The sequence below is a fragment of the Microcaecilia unicolor genome, chromosome 1 (genome assembly GCF_901765095.1).
Source record: "Microcaecilia unicolor chromosome 1, aMicUni1.1, whole genome shotgun sequence".
NCBI classification, from domain to species: Eukaryota; Metazoa; Chordata; class Amphibia; order Gymnophiona; family Siphonopidae; genus Microcaecilia; species Microcaecilia unicolor.
Window position 1 is genome coordinate 430,849,546 of NC_044031.1, and position 12,542 is coordinate 430,862,087.

General features: G+C 42.9%; 1 protein-coding gene across 1 annotated transcript in view; it reads right to left on the reverse strand.

The window, feature by feature from the left end:
- The window catches only part of PIEZO2 (piezo type mechanosensitive ion channel component 2), a 556,315-nt gene extending 550,505 nt beyond the window's left edge, over positions 1–5,810 (reverse strand). Inside the window, exons 1-2 of the mRNA XM_030186524.1 lie at positions 5,801–5,810; positions 4,730–4,855 (exon numbers count right to left, since the gene is read on the reverse strand). Coding sequence (XP_030042384.1) covers positions 4,730–4,855; positions 5,801–5,810 — 136 coding nt within the window. The remainder of the gene's footprint in view (positions 1–4,729; positions 4,856–5,800) is intronic.
- Between the last annotated feature and the right edge of the window lie 6,732 nt (positions 5,811–12,542).

Below are 12,542 nucleotides of genomic sequence, written 5' to 3' on the forward strand. Positions count from 1 at the left end.
ACTTTTAGGCACAACGATTTACACTAGCTGAAACCAGGTGTAAATCCTTGTGCCTTAGTTAGACGTGGATCAGGTGTATTCTGTAGCAGTGCGCACAAATTCTGGGAACGCCCATGACCTCCCCATATGCCCTTTTCAGATCTGCGCACTAGAAATTTATGCGTGCATCTTTATAGAATATGCCTAGCAAGATGTGTGTGTAAATTCCGATTGTTGCCAATTAGCATTACTAATTGATTATTCATAGTCAATTATCAGTGCTAATTGGTTTATTATTTAATTAAATTGTGCATTCAAATTGGTCACATGTCCAAATTTGCGCACACAATTTAAAGCATCATTTATAGAATTTGGGGGCTAATGTGGGATTTTTAACACAGCAGCTGCCTTTTTAGATCAGGTCTGTACTACTGTCTACCATGCGGTATACAATTCATTTGCGGCATAACACAGCTTAGCACAAGGGACCCAAAAATTATCGACAGACACAATCAGTTCTCCAAAGTTCACAATCTAACTGGGTACCTGAGACTACCAAAGGTAAAGTGACTTCTTCATGGTGATGTGTGTATGTGGGGAGGGGGGGGAGGGGGCGCATTTTATAAAGTCCCCATATGTGGCATATAAAAACAGTGCCTATTTTAATCCTGGTTTATAAAGCCAATATAAATATCTATATACCAACAGGCATCCAAGTCCAGTCCCAGCAGTGCACAAATTCTCATGCATAGATTTGCACCAGTTACAAAGAATGTGTAAATGTGGGCATTCACTGTATATGGGACTGAATATATTTTATAGAATATACTTTTACTAGGGATGGGCCCATCTCACATGTATCTTTTAATAGGAAATATGTCAGAATTTCCTGTTCGAAAATAAGTGAGATGAACATCTGTTTGCTGAGAACGTCCAGCATGAACAGCCATTTTGCAAACTGGAAAGACCAACATTTGAATGGCAAAAAAGCAGGGACAAGGGCGTCTGTCTGGCAGCATTCTTAGTGTGGACCCTAAAGAAACTGCAACCATACCTATATGGGTGAGACTACTGTCACCACAGATCACAATCCATTGGTCTTGCTTAAAAGAGTCTTGGGAGAGAATAGTGGAGCCTGTCCCTGCAGTACAACTTCACCATATAGCACCAGAAGGGCAGTGAACATGGCAATGCTGATGGACTGTCCAGGAAGGAAGAGCCAGAACCATCCTGAAACTGGATTGTTGAGACCTGACCAGCAGACTATACAGGCTGCAGTCTGGGATCTCTCTTAATGAAGAGAGGTATGACAAAACAGTAGGTTTCTAAGCCTTTGAACTGCATTATTTTATGAAGTGTATTTCCCCTAATTGGCCAGCAGATGGTGTCTGTTTTATGTTTTAAAGCTGATGCAGAAAATACTTTTCTTTTCCAGTTTAAGCTTGTGAAAAGGCAATTTGCAGTACCATTGGCCAGATACTTTCAAAGTTGGTGCCCTGAGCTCCGATTGGCCCTGGAGTTCAAATCTAATCAGGAGGTACTGGATTTTCCCCAGTCTCAGCTTGGAAATACAGAGGAGAAACATCTCTGTCCTGTTCAAGACTTGTGAGCAGTTAATTTCCTGAAACTCCCCAGGTGCTACCCAGGTAGTAACAAGTGTTAGATAGTTTCAATGTTGATCCTTGTTCTGGGTTTCTGTTATTGTTTGCTGTACTTTTCCACCTGGTTTTTTAAGTGTTCACTGTTCTACTGTAACAATAAATCTGTTAATTTATTGGCTCTGTTGTTCTGGACTGACTAAGAATCCTTGTGGTTTGTGTTTTGGGTCTGTGTATGCTTTCCAAGAACTGTTTAACCTCTGAGAGTGTGGCCCAATACCTTGAAATCACTGGGGAATAACTTGGGAGTGGGAGACTCCCCCAGAGGCAAGTGGGACCCAGTCAGTAGGAGGAGGGTGCTAGTATAGAGCATGTGCCCAGGTGCAGGTAGGCCTGAGAAGTACTGGAGACAGGCCCTCCCGGTAGCCGCAGACTTAACCCCAGGCAGGTGCTAGGTGTTCCACGACAATGGGGCCACATATTTTTATTTTCAGAAATGCATAAAAACAAGAGGAAAAAGAAACCAATATGTTTCGCCAAACAGGTGGCTTCAAAAATAAAGGCAAAAAGGGTAACATTCACAAAATACAGAGAAGCACAAGAAAAACCACAAGGAATCAGGATAGCAAAAGAACAGGCAGAAGAAAAAAATGGCTAAAGATGTAAAGCAAGGTGGCAAGACTTTATTTCAGTGATGTTGGGAGTGAAGACAGGCCAGAGGTGGCAATGTAAGACTGAAAGGTGTTGAGAGTGATGAAGAAAAAGTGAAAATGATACACTGTTTCATGTTGCCATCATGTCATGGCACATATTTTTACAGCGGTTGGTATTGTATAAAAAGGTAATTTATGTGTATATATAGCCACAATGTGATTTTAGAAAATTATCTTCCACAGGGAACAAAATAAGTGTTCAATTTTCAAAGGGATTTCACAGGTAAAAAGATTTATACCTGCAGAATTCATGCTTTCAAAACTGTCCATCCTCAATTTGAGTATAATTATCTATATTGTTCTACCACATAAGTAATTTTACCCATAAAGGTTTGAAGTGTCCCCGAGGTTGGAAGAGGACAGGAAATAGAACACAAATATTTTTCAAGACTCAAAACTGTCTTCATTGTCTTCACCTGAAACATTGTCTGCAGAGAAACCATACACAAACCTCTGCAGGTAATTTTTCAAGGGCAACAAGCAATGTGATCTTGGGCAAGTCACTTACCCTCCATTGTATCAGGTATAAAATTAGACTGTGAGCCCTCCAGGGACAGGGAAAAACTGATGCCCTCATGATCAAAAGCAAACTCCAGCGCTAGAGGCTGTTAACGCCATACTAGCGCCGGAGTTTGCTGCCGACCCATGATCAGAGCCCTCGAGCGCCTGAAACGATGCACTCGAGGGCTCTTAGCACAAGTAGCATGCAAAGGCATGCTAAACAGGGCTTTGAGCGCAATTAGCTTGCAAATGCATGCTAATCAGCGCTTAACGCATTCATCCCCAATGATCAGCGGCCAGCGCACCAAAGATTGGGTTGCTGGCTGCGGCAAAATCAACGCCAGCTCTGAGCTGGCGTTAGACTTTGCGGATCATTGGGGAGGAATGGTGAGCCATGTCTAGCATGCAGTTACATGCTAGCAGGCCCCCGTTCCCCCCCAAAGCAAACGCATACAGGGGACTGGAGGTCCGGTGGACCTCCGGTCCCCCCAACGATCCGACCCCCTCAATGCCCAGGGAGGGCTGGAGATCCGATTCCCTTACATGGTCTGTAGCCCCGCCCAGCGCATCCCAGGATGCAATGGGTGGGGCTGGGCGCTGCCATTTTGCAGCGGCGTCGACAGGAAGAGGAGGGAGGCAGGCAGGCTGCGTCCCTCCTCCAACAAAAGGTAAGGGGGCCGGCCAGGAGGGAGGGTGGGTGACCACGGACCACAAGGGATTCAGAACACTGGGGGGGGGGGAGTTGGGGTGGGCTGGAGGTCCACTGGACCTCCAGCCCCCCCTCCGTCGATGGATAACAGGGTGGCGGCCACAACGATTTGTGGGGGTTTGGGGGGCTGGAGACCCACCGAACCTCCAGCCCCCCCATCACTGAGTGGGAGGGTGGGACAGCGTTTGGCGGAGGCGGCCACCACAATTTATGGGGGTTCGGGGGGGGGGGCTGGAGACCCACCGGATCTCCAGCCCTCCCTGGGCATGGAGGGGGTCGAATCATTGGGGGGATCTCCAGCCCCCCCCCCCATCGCTGGGTGGGGCGGTGGGAGAGGGTTTTCTAGGGGTTTGGGGGGGGGGGCTGGAGACAATGTTCGGTCCTCCAGCCCTCATTGTTCGGGCCTCAGCAGGCTGTTTGACAGGTTTGGGATTTTGACAGCCCAGACCTGTTAAACAAGTGTGGGAGGATTGTGCTGAGCGCATGCTCAGGCGCAATTCTCCCGCACTTAAACATGATAATCAAAGATAATAGCGCTGCTTAGATTTGCATGCATTATCTTTGATCATCGATGCAGAAAAGCCCTGCGCTGTCCCGGCGCTATTTTTAGGGCACTGTTTGGAACAGCGCGGGGCTTTTGATCATGAGGGCATGAGTGTACCTAAATGTAACTCACCTTGACTGAAAAAAGGTGTGAGCAAAATCTAAATAAGTAAATAAATAAATGAATAAATAAAATTGTCCCCATAGGTTTGCCATGAATACTGGTGCAAAATCCTGCAGGTAAAACCTACCCACAGGATTTTCACCAATATAGGCAGTCTGACTATTGCCCCTTAAATTCAGTTGGAAAAAAATGAGGTTGTTCACCAAGCCAACCATTCCACTTAAACCAACTTTATTATGAAATCTCCAGTTTTCATCCTTTGGCACAAACTTTTGCCATAGGACTTAAGGTAAAATATTTCAAACAAAAGTGAAGCTTGACAAATCTTCATGTAATTAAAGTGAAAAAAAATAAATAACTGGCTCCTGTGAATATTTGTCTAGAGAAGAGCTTGCAAAAACATGACTGTTTAAATATATTGTTGTACCACTAAAGTAACATCTGAAATTTGCTAAGAAATCGTATCTTTCATAAAATGACATTCTAGATTGTTTTTTTTGTTTTTTTAGGTAATTCTTGCCCAATTCAGTTTATAAAAAAAAATAAGACATGTCATACTCACAGTTAAAATCAGGTTCAATGTTGTTTCTGGCCCGAAGGCTGCTTATTGTGATTTGAAAGATGATGTGCAGCAGTAGAAATGATAGGCTTGCAAAGCATAAGGATTTTAATAACCGTCCTGTATGCCCTGAAAAGAAAAACAAACATACGCACCACTGTGAGAAAATCTCGAATAAATGCAATACAATGAAGCATATTTTCAAAACACTTAGACTTACAAAGTTCTATAGTAACCTATGAAATGTTGTAAGCAGTGGCATAGCCAGTGGCGTTCCGTGGTTGGCTGACACCCGGGATGTTGGCTGCCATGAGGGAGGGGCCTATGGAATGAAAGTGAAGGAAATGGAAAATGCTGGGGGAGTGGATGGGGAGGGGTAGGGTAGGGTAAGGGTAAGGGATGGAGCTGGGGTAGGTCAGAGCGGAGCTTGGGCTCCTCCCAACAAATAGGTGTTCCACTTCCCCTGTTCTAAACAAGACCCTCCAACACCAGAAAAGATGATGCAAGTAAATGCTGCTATGACTGCCTTGGAGGCTGGGTTGGAGGAACTTCATGTTCTTCACAATACAATTAGCAGGGCATTACAAGACAACCTGTGAAATAAAATCTGAAATTGTCAATCTTATCTCCTCGGTAGCCATCTTTCAAGAGTATTTGGAGAAAACAGATTCAAGTGGAGCAAACTGCACAGAAAGTTAAGAAACTGCAAACTCATCTAGACAGGACTGGGAAGCTAGAGTATGGTTTGGAAGATATGAATTGTAAGCTGTGCATCCATTCTTATGTTTCTTATTGTTTGTTTGCATAAGTTCTGTATGGAGTTCACTGTATTATTTGCTACACTAAAAATATCTGGATAGGAAAAAAAGAGAATGTTTTAATATGAGCAAAGCAATTGCATTGCTTTAATTGGGGTCAATATTCAAAGCTAAGTAGGTGGCCAGGAGATGCTCTGGTTAAATTGCCTGGGTGGGGCTATTCACTAATATTGAGCAGCACTTAACCAGACCACTAAAGTGAAAGTCAGCTGGTTTGTGAGGTGTCCAGAGGCGGAGTCGGCACTTATTTGGTTACATGCCAACATTCAACAATTGACCGCCTAAGTTAAATGGCTAACATCGGACCGTATGACAGTCAGCCCTGACACTTATACAGTTAAGTGCTGAACACTGCATTTGACCGAAGAGACAGCTGGCTTCATAAACTCGAATGTCCAATTCAGTGTTTGGACATGGCCCAGCATTGAATATTCAGGAATAATGCCAGCAACAACTAAAAAAATACCACCACCGACTGAACATCAACCCCTATAAAATTTCACAGAATGTGCCCCAACACAGGCGCATCCATATTGCACATAATGCTGTTTTATTCAGGATGGTAGAAACAACAAACCCTGAGCAAAAGGCAGGTTCTTGCTAAATGGAATCTGAACCAAAGCAGGCTAAACTTGACCAGGTTAATCTGCAATTTAAAGAAACCAGATTTAGAAATGAAAACAGAAGGCTAAATCTATGCTCGCACTCGACTTACTGCAGAACTTCCTGTTTTAAATAAATGTTTTCATACCTGGAATATTATTAAACCTGAGTCTCATGCAGCTTAAATAAACAATGCCCTTCTACAAACCAGCCACAAAGCTTGACTAGCATGTTTACACAGGCAAGTAAGTCACTCTCTTAGCAAAATATTTTGTCAGACAAGACTCACAGCATTTCTTCCTGTGGATCCTCAAATCTATTTATGAAATAAAACAGTAGTCTAGAGGGGTGAAGTATAACAACTACTACTCAACACTCTTCACAAAAAATTGTGCTCTAGGCTCCCACAACCAGAAAATGCCATATAATATTTTATATATTTTTTGTAATTTTTTTTATCAGATTATTTTTTCAGGAAGGAAAAAGCCTTCCATCTTCCCTTATTGAAATAAAACAGTTGCAGACTGTTTTGGCTTCATACTTTTCAGGTGATAGTTTTATCAAGCTAAACATAGGATATAACAGCCCTTATATGTCACCAACAGAACTCCGGCAACTCATAAGAACCCCAAATGCAGGGCTAATTTAAGGGTTTAACTTGTCCAGTGTTGACATTTTATTAAGATCTTCAGGCATCAGGCTTGCAGAATATGTGCTGTTGAATTTCTTTAAGAAAGAGAGCATATAACATATTTATGAATAAAAACATGACAAAATACTCTTGCATAAAAATACATGCCTCTGCGTACTTTTTATATTTCAAAGGAACCCCAGAAGGTTAGATGTACTAAAGTGTAATAGGCATCTACTGGGTGACAAAAGTCTCACCTCATACTTAGGGGTAAATTCAAGAAATGGCGCTAAACTTTAGGTGCCGAGATGATGTGTGCTGAGTGCGAACTCTATAAAGGCAGTTCTGCATGGAAGTGCTGTTATAGAACATTAGGGCTCCGTTTACTAAGGTGCGCTAGCATTTTTAGCATGCGCTAATAATTAGTGCATGCTAACGCTAGAGACATCCATAGGAATATATGGGTCTCTCTAGTGTTAGCACGTGCTAAAAATGCTAGTGTGCCTACAGCATGTCTTAGTGAACAGGGCCCTAAGTGTAAGACCACATTTGTATATCTAAGTCTGGTGGAAATGGTCGTACCTAACTGTGGGCAATTAGGTGCATACATGATACTATTCTGCACCTGTGTTCCTAACTGCCTGACACACCCCTGACTCACCCATGCCCTTCCCGTGTCCATACCCCTTTGAACTTGTGCACTCTGGAATTGGACCGTACAACTTATAGAATAGCGATTAAGGGTAGTCACATGTGTAACTGCTAATTGGTGCCAATTAGCACTAATTACAACCAATAATTAGCTGTTAACTTCAATTAACAATTAATGAATTAAGTTGCATGCAGACCTGACCTTATTCTAGAAATTACACACTGAACTCTGCATGCTAAGCGTAAAGTAAGGGTGCACAACTTTGTACAGCCTCTTAAAAGGTAATGAATGATACAACCATGTTTTTATGGCTGTCTTTGTCATTATGGTGATGGTCATGAACAAGGTTTGTAAAATTGCTCCAGGACATAAAAGTATTTGAAAGGATACCATGCACTTGACATGTGCACCCACTGCTCACCCCTCCTAGAGATGCGGGTGGCAGAAGTACCTAGTGAATGCATGTCTTTTCTAGTGAGGTGGCACTCTCCCCCCACCTCTCCCCCCCCCCCCATTTCAGTCCTCTCCCCATTCTCTTCTTCACCTTTCACCCCTCACTTTCTCCTTGCTTCCATATACTCTGCTGTTGTGTTGCCTTGCCTCAGCCTTCTCACTATGCTCCCCTACTCCCCAATCGCCCTCTTCCTCCACTATGCTAAAGAAACCCTCTCTGTGTCCTCTTAAACTCCAAAAGACAGAGCAGCCTCCTCTTTTTAAACACTGGGCAGGTATAAACTGAAGAAATAGATACATGTATAAATAAAGATGTCATCTTGACATAACCACTTTGTTGATTTTTTTTTCAGCTAATATTTTTGAAAGAGTAATGGTTTCTGCTGTCACACTGAATTAAATCCCCTAATAGAAAATAACTCAGATCTGAGCCCTGTTCCAGCATTCAAAATTCTTCAAAAAAATGTAGCTATAAACCCCAGGATTCTATATATGGTGCCTTAATTTCCACGTGAAAATCGAATCGTATTCAGTAACAATGTGCATAGTTGAAAAGGAGCCATGGCCATAGGCAGGGCATGGGTGTTTCTAAACTTTATGCACATTATTATAGAATACACCCACTACTGACCTTATTCTATAAAGTTTATGCTCCTAAATTTATGCTACTAAAATTTATGTTCACAAATTTATGCTCTTGGGGGCCTTTTTACTAAAGTGTGCCCAAAAGTGGCCTACGCTAGTGTAGGCGCATGTTTTGGGAGGGTCTTTTACTAAAGATTAGCTCGAGTTATCTGTAGCAGCGCCCATAGAAATGCAATGGGCCTTGCTACAGATAACGAGTTAATGTGCTGGTCCATTTCCTGAGAGCACCTGGAAAAACGGGATTTTTTTATTGTGCTGGAAAATGGATGTGCGGCAAAATGAAAACCAGCCCATGTCCATTTTCAGCCTGAAACCTTAACGCCACCCATTGACTTAGAAGTAATGTCTCATGCGCTAACCGGGCAGTAAGTGTTCTGCGTGCGCCAACTGCCGATTAGTGCCGGGTAGGCGCCCCATGGTAAAATAGAAAATATTTTCTACTGCATATTTTAGGCACACGCCAAAAATAGAATTATCATCTGGGGCATGCAGTAGCCAAGCAGTAGTGCCAATTTGATGCCTGTTGGACATGTATAGACGCCTACACGCCTTAGTACAAGAGCCCCTTATTAAATTATGAGCATAATCTATTTTGTGTGCTACTAATTTAGGAGCATAAATTTTGGATCATAGCTTCTGTGCAACAACTTTCATTGGCTACCTGTACAGGAACATATCACCTTTAAAATCTGTGCTTTAACCCATAAAAATATCTATGGGCTTGCCCTGGACTACATACTCAACTTGATTGATCTTCCACTCAGGAATTCTGTGCCTGCTGCCCAGTCATATCTTCAACTCCACTTTCCAAACTGCAAGGGCGTCAAATACAAGATGATTTTTTCCTCTTCTTTCCGCTATTGCTGCCCAAAAATGTGGAATGCTCTGCCGAGGCACCTCAAAATGCAAATGGACCACACCCTCTTCAAGAAATTACTGAAGACTTACTTCTTTGTTGCAACCTACTCTCCTTGTTCCCCTGCTGATTAATATTCCCCTTTACGTTCCCCATCCTGCTTAGTTTTCCACTGTTAGTCAATGCTCCCCTTGTTTAACCTTTTTTTCACTTTATCTGTATCTTCATAATTTGTAATTCCTCCTAATTTTCTGTAAGCCACATTGTGCCTGCATGTGTGGGAAAATGTGGGATATAAATGAACCATAAATAAATAAATAAACAAATAAATAAATAAATAAATAAGGCCTTCTGAGACTAATTTAGGCATTAGGATTTACCCCAAGTAAAACATGGCGTAAACAGCCTTGACTAAATTTGGTTGCATGGAGAGGCACTCAGGATATTCTATCTACCGCGTGGAAATTTAAACCTATTCTATAAAATATAGGCATACTTTATAGAATATGCTTAGGCGTATTTTTTTTCAAGTGGAAATTTCAGGCACCATATATAGAATCTAGTCCATAAAGCTTTTCTTCCTTTCAGTACATTTATAACACCATGATATTATTTTAGAGGGCAGGGGTGCAGAGCTGAACCCTTTATTTCAAATTAGAACTGACAGGCATCTTATACCTGTATAATATGTTTGTCCTTGGCTTTCCACCCTTTTTTCTAGTTGGGGGGGGGGGATTTACTAATGGTTAGAAAAAGCTAACATTCGTGTTAAATACCCACTGCAAAGCCTATAGAAATAAAATGGACTCTGCTAAGGTCGTCAGCATGTGCTAACCATTAAAAAATGATCCCTACTAATAAGCATCAATATAATATTATAAAATATTATATTAGATGTTTATAATATATTATATGGAGGGAAATTTGATAGATGGTGCTCGAAAATGGGCACCCAAAAAGATTGGCGCTAAGCGCTATTCCATAAAGGGTGTGTGCATCTTTTGGTAACAGTGGTTAGTGTATCTGGGTTTAAAAAAGGTTTGGACAAATTCCTGGAGGAAAAGTCCATAGTCTGCTTTTGAAGCAGACATGGGAAGCAACTACTTACCCTGGGATTTGTAGTATGGAATGTTGCCACGATTTGGATTTCTGCCAGGTACCTGTGACCTGACTTGGCCACTGTTTGGAAAACAGGATTCTGGGCTACATGGACCATTGGTCTGACCCAGTATGGCTACTCTTATGTTCTTATGATTCCAGCACCAGACTTAACGCCTGCTGAAAAAACTGGTGTAAATGCTGACACCCAAGTTAGGCACACTGAGGCATTATTCTATAACTATGCACGTAACTTTTCACAACACCCCTGACATGCCTGTGGCCATGTCCCCTTTCGAATTACACGCTAGAGTTAGGTGCCATGCCTTATAGACTACTGCACAGTCAGATGCACATGCAAATTTTAATAATTAACATCAATAATTTGTTGTTAGTACCCAATTATTGTTAGTTAAGGGCTCATTATTCAATTAATTTGCCTGTGTATCTTGGACAAACACCCAAACACAGCATCTGGGGGGACTATGCCTTTTCTGCCCAGGTGTTTTGTTATAACATTTTTCACAATCATTTTATCTGAATCTGTTCTGTCCACTCTAGCCTCACCATCTCTCCTCCTGTTCACAGCACAGAGTCTAGGAAGGGAGGAGCTGGACCATGGAGCAGATGACAGATTTCTATTGCCTTAGATTTGGAGCTCTGGCCAATAGGATCACTGGGCACAGCCCTGTCTACTCATGCACAGTTGAGCCCCTGCTGTTGCCCTCAAAACTGCTGCACGCTAGGTGATTGCTTAGTCTACCTGATAGAAGAGCCAAGCCTGGATAAGCCCTGCTGCACCTGATAATTCAGAAGAAAATGCATACTGTTATTGTAGGAAAATTTTACCTTCTGCTATGGAACATTTTCATCACATCTCTTCACTGTTCAGTTCTTTCACTGAAGTAACCAAAGGATTGGCCTTTGATCTCCTATCCAGCTTATAATCGAACGAGAAAAACGCCCAAGTTCCGACCTAAATCGGGAGATGGGCGTTTATCTCACAAAAACGAATAAAGCGGTATAATCGAAAGCCGATTTTGGACGTTTTCAACAGCACTCCGTCGCGGATGCGGACAAAGTTGATGGGGGCGTGTCAGAGGTGTGGCGAAGGCGGAACTGGGGCGTGGTTATCTGCCGAACAGAGATGGGCGCATTTCACAGATAATGGGACAAAAGTATGCGTTTTTAGCTAGAATTTAGGGCACTTTTCCTGGACCCTGTTTTTTCACGAATAAGGCCCCAAAAAGTGCCCTAAATGACCAGATGACCACTGGAGGGAATCGGGGATGACCTCCCCTGACTCCCCCAGTGGTCATAAACCCCCTCCCACCACAAAAAATGATGTTTCACAACTTTTTATTTTGACCCTCAAATGTCATACCCACCTCCCTGGCAGCAGTATGCAGGTCCCTGGAGCAGTTGTTAGGGGGTGCAGTGGACTTCAGGCAGGTGGACCCAGGCCCATCCCCCCCTACCTGTTACAATTGTGCTGCTTAATGCTTAGTCGTCCAACCCCCCCCGAACCCACTGTACCCACATGTAGGTGCCCCCCTTCACTCCTTAGGGCTATAGTAATGGTGTAGACTTGTGGGCAGTGGGTTTTGAGGGGGATTTGGGGGGCTCTACACACAAGGGAAGGGTGCTATGCACCTGGGAGCTCTTTTACCTTTTGTTCTGTTTTTGTAAAAGTGCCCCCTAGGGTGCCTGGTTGGTGTCCTGGCATGTTAGGGGGACCAGTGCACTACGACTCCTGGCCCCTCCCACGAACAAATGCCTTGGATTTATTCGTTTTTGAGCTGGGCGATTTCATTGTCCATTATCGCTGAAAAGCAAGAACGCCCAGCTCACAACTTGGCGAATAAAACATGGACGTCTAATTTTTTCGAAAATACGCTTGGGTCCGCCCCTTCACGGACCCGTTCTCGGAGATAAACGCCCATGGAGATAGGCGTTTCTGTTCGATTATGCCCCTCTATATATACTCAAGCACAAATGCTATAGTAAATCATAATTGCTTAGTGAATATATCGCATTGTAAAAAAATCTTATAAGAACAT